The sequence below is a fragment of the Sinocyclocheilus grahami genome, unplaced genomic scaffold (genome assembly GCF_001515645.1).
Source record: "Sinocyclocheilus grahami isolate Dianchi unplaced genomic scaffold, SAMN03320097.WGS_v1.1 scaffold684.1, whole genome shotgun sequence".
Taxonomy (NCBI): Eukaryota; Metazoa; Chordata; class Actinopteri; order Cypriniformes; family Cyprinidae; genus Sinocyclocheilus; species Sinocyclocheilus grahami.
This window is the reverse complement of record NW_015505863.1, coordinates 61,706-66,375: the sequence shown is the minus strand read 5'-3', so window position 1 is coordinate 66,375 and position 4,670 is coordinate 61,706. Positions and strand designations below refer to the sequence as shown.

The following is a 4,670-nucleotide window of genomic DNA, read 5'->3' as shown; positions in this document are numbered from 1 at the left end:
GAAATCATTCTAATATGCTAAATTGATGCTCAAGAAACATTTCTTCTTATTATAAGTAATGAAAACAGTTGTGTTGCTTAATATTTTTGTGGATACATGTTTTGTGCTTCTTTGATAAATAGAAAGTTTAAAAAAGAACAGCTTTGAAATATATAAATATATTTTTCTATTTGTAATATAAATATTTTGTAACATTATAAACGTCTTTACCTCACTTTTAATCAATGCATCCTTGCTAAATAAAAGTATTAATTTATTTCAAACAAAAAAACGTAATATATATATATATATATAAACAAATGGGTACATTATATACATTAATTAAAATGAGTTTTGTTATTTCTAATTATTTACACATGTATATGATGTCATTATACCCAGAATTGTCGGTTTAATAAGGTTCCAAATAAACATATTTTATTCTGCTTGTCTGCACAAGCCCTGCTCAGTGTAAACACTGCATAGGGACCCTGTGAATCAGAACGCAGCTCTTTTTTCTCTTTCTCCCTGTCTTCTCTCAGCATGACAGGTAGAGGTTTGTAATTGTATTTAAAGCTCGCATTTGACTCAAGCCCCTGGTGGTGAAGAAGTCATCCATCAGTTTCAGCATCTATTTCAGCCCTGCTCTCAATTACAACCAGCACGAAAATAAACAGAATAAGAGATGAGGAGAATAAGACTGACCCATGCAGAGCTTTGGCTTGCCTGCCTTCCTTTTCAGATCTCTTTGTGAGACACACTTCCTCCAGAATTCTTGCTGGGACCCAGATCAGCGGCGCTTCAACAGAAATCCTGTCCTGAAGCATCTGTCTGATGATGAAAAGCCAAATACACAGCTTTGGATCGCTGTTATGGCTGCCCTGTCTCATTTTTCGAAGCAAAGCTGAGCCGGATGTATCAGCATGGAGTTTGTTGGATAATGATATGATGGTATTTCTGCGCATTTTTTTGACTAATTTAAATGAACACTCGTTTCTGAAAAGTCAGCATGAATCCCGGTTCACAATATGTCACAATATTCAACAAGAAAAGTGGGATTTTTTCCCCCCATTCCATATCTTTAGTTGCAAAACTTTTTTTTTTTCTGAGGTTATTTTTAAGACCGTAAGCTGCGTCCATTTTGGTTTCATGTTGACTTTTCAATAATAAAAACAATTATTTGCATTCATTCACTTATTACAGGCATTCAGGGTGTAAATGACAGAGAAATGTTGTTGTATCTTTGTGACGGTCGTCTCACTGGGTGGCAGAAGCCATTAACGGTGTCAAATCAAATTTCCACTCAATTTAAGTGATATCAAATTACTCTTGAATTGCCATGGCGATGCTTGTATAATCGCCGGTGAATTTACTGTTCATTAGCATGTCTTATGTCGTAAGTGGCGGCATAATCGATGTTGAGCAATCGTAGCCATTACCCAAAGAGCGACTGTACTGAAGCCAAGGCCTCGGCTTCTTTTTCGGTTTCTGTTTGTTTCGCACTTCTCATTAAATTCCTCTGTAAGACCCCACCCTTACAGTACCTCTGTTGGTGCCTGTGTCTGAGCTGCGCAAATCAATTTTACTGTGCTGATGATTGTAATGTGGATGCCAGCGGCTGAGACGGAGCACAATTGCAACAGCAAATGACTGCTGCCAGTTGGCTGCAGTATGAGTGTTTGTGTGTGTCAGTGTTTTTTCCCCTCAATTTGTTCTTATTGCCTGTACACTCCCCTGAGGTACTTGTGTCGACGGTTGCTCTATTTTTGCAGGATGAATGTTTGTACAGTTCAAGGGGCAGCTCTCTGCGAAATGTTAGATTTTAAAATTATTGCTTTTTTATTTTTAACCTCACGTTTAGGTAAGCGGCTGAGGGCCGCATCCTGTGCCTCACCCTGAAGAGCTGTTTTGTTAAATCGCTCAATTGCACCTTGAAACACGTCATTCAAAACCTTCAATCCACACGCCATATTTTGAGATCATGCGCAAAGCATTTCAACAGCCATTTTTACCTGTTCACCTTTGAGTAACTACGCCTATCAGTGCCACTCATGTGAAATCCTTTGCCCCTGCCTTGTATGTGTATTTACGTAATATTTTGCTTCATTTGATGTGGTTTCTGAGAACAGTTTAGAACTCGGAGTGCCACTGAACACATTTGGCCGCATTTAAATGCATTTCACGGAATTAACTTCTTAGACTAACTTAATTAACTTCTAATACTTCTTAGACCGTTCACTAACATGAACCAAGCAGGTGTAAGCTTGAGGCGATGTATTAGCAACAGTCAAATGAAAATAAAATAGTATCCACCTTTATTTTCAGCTGAAATTCATGTTATATTAAGATACTTTTAGAGACAATTAGAAATTAGTTAGAAAATAGTATCCAATTTTATTTTAGCTGAAATGCATGTTATATAAAGATAATATTAGAGAAAATTAGAAATTGGTTAGAAAATATTATCCAATTTTATTTTCAGCTGAAATGCATGTGTTATATAAAGATAATTTTAGAGAAAGTTGGAAATTGGTTAGAAAATAGTATCTAATTTTATTTTCAGCTGAAATGCATGTGTTATATTAAGATAATTTTTTGAGAAAATTTGAAATTGGTTAATAAATAGTATCTAATTTTATTTTCAGCTGAAATGCATGTGTTATGTAAAGATAATTTTAGAGAAAATTTGAATGTGGTTAAAAGGATGATTTAAATTGGAAGACCAAAGAACAGAAAATGATGAGCTGGACTTTATGTAATGATCATGATTGTTTAAGTGCATAACACATTAAATTCTAAGCACAAAAAAAAAGTATTATTATTAGGTAATAATATTTTATGTATGTATTAATTTACTCATGCATTCATTCATTTTGTAATATATTATATTACTTTTAAAGAAATTTTTTTTTTAGTATAGACGGGAAAATTAAGTAGATTAAGTCTAAAATAAAGTCTAAAATAATTGCTGCAACTGGGTATAATGTTAGAAACAAGAGCAGAAAATCATGAGCTGGCTCTGTAACAATTTATTAAAATACATAAATTAAATTAATAGCAAAAATATTATTATTATGTAATATTTTATATATAATTTTTTTATATGCTGTTAAAACAATCTTTATTTCAGAGGTGCAGGGAAAAATTAAGTCGCTGGAGTGACTGTGAAATGTGAAAGGGAAAAAACACAGAAAACAACAAATTCTTCCAGTGTTGACAACTGTATTGATTATAATGGGTGTGAATAATTTAGTAAGTAATAATGTGTTGCATCTGGTGCAAGTTACCTATAGATTACCTACAGATAACTTTTCAGTTATGCTAAATTACTTTTCCTCAAGTGTGAAAGCAAGGTGTAAAAATAAAATGTAAATGTGTTAAAAAAAGTTAATGTAAAGTGTCAAAATATAAAAAGGGAATTTGCTGTGTACCATTTAAAATATTGTCTGAAGTCTAAAATCCTGACTCTTTCAAGTGCAGTCCCTCAAGCACACAAAGATTAAACAAAATCTGTATTCTGACCATCCTTTTCTTTCCTCTCGGGCAGGTCTTTCGCAGTGGAGAGGGCATGGGTATCAGGCTGGACAGCGCATCTGCTTTCCAGGGTGCTGTCATCTCCCCTCATTACGATTCCCTCCTGGTGAAAGTCATCGCCAGTGGAAAGGATCTACCGGTGGCCTCTGCCAAAATGAGCCGAGCTTTAGCAGAGTTCCGTGTCCGGGGGGTCAAGGTAAGGCTTTTCTCGACAACAGTGCTTGCATAAACGATCAGGGGCAGCCATGAGTGCGATCAGTGGAGACCTTTGGATATCAGTTGCACCTTGGTGCTGTGGTGTCAAAAATAATCTGAAATAGTGTGTGTCATTATTATAGTGTGTTGGTCAAATAGATTTTTTTAGAGCAAATGTCATGCCTTCAGTCAATTCCTTTAGATAAAATTAAGTTATGAAACTTACCAGCTTAGCTCATGAATATTAATGATAAAATCATCTAATTAATATTCAGTAGGCTCAGTAGTTCCATGTTCTCACCCTCATATAATGCCAGCTAAGATCCTGGTCAGAGCGCATAATGCCGAAAATGATAACTTTCTCTGGAAAGGCAAGCGTGACAGGAGCACAGGAAGCCTGACATGACAAACTGAGACAGAGTAAGTGATCAGACGAGAAGTGGTTTATTTCCGTGATAGAACCTGTGGATTCCCTTTCCCCTGTTAAATGTGCTGTTCTTTTGAAACACGTCTGAGCAGCAGACACTTCACGGTTTTGTCACCCATCATGCTGCCTGCCATCTGAGGCTCTGATCAGATCTTGAGTGAGCTGGAGCTAAAAACATTTCCAGTTTGAAGATCTTGAGTTTTATCCCCCCTCTTTTTTTAATCTCCCACTCATAAACCTGAACACACTAGATGAGTCACATTAGACCATGCACGTATAATATGATATAATATTTATCAGCATAATGTGATCAGAGTTGAAGTAATGGCACTAATGGCGCTCTCGGATAAAGGGTGCAGACCTCACCATTTTCTGAGGACGGGAGGAGTGTAGAAGAGAGAAGTTGTCGTCATGGAGTGTTTGCACTTAATCAGGCAGAATAAAATAAATGTGTTTACATAAACCATTAGGGATGGAGCTTTTCCTGTAAGCATCTCAGAAATTAGTTTTGGAGACTATGAAGAGAATCTGTCTT

General features: G+C 36.0%; 1 protein-coding gene across 1 annotated transcript in view; it reads left to right on the top strand.

Annotated features, from left to right (window-relative positions):
• LOC107559404 (pyruvate carboxylase, mitochondrial-like) overlaps nucleotides 1-4,670 on the top strand; it is a 144,417-nt gene that overhangs the window by 81,149 nt on the left and 58,598 nt on the right. The window contains exon 6 of the mRNA XM_016243216.1: nucleotides 3,527-3,709. Coding sequence (XP_016098702.1) covers nucleotides 3,527-3,709 — 183 coding nt within the window. The remainder of the gene's footprint in view (nucleotides 1-3,526; nucleotides 3,710-4,670) is intronic.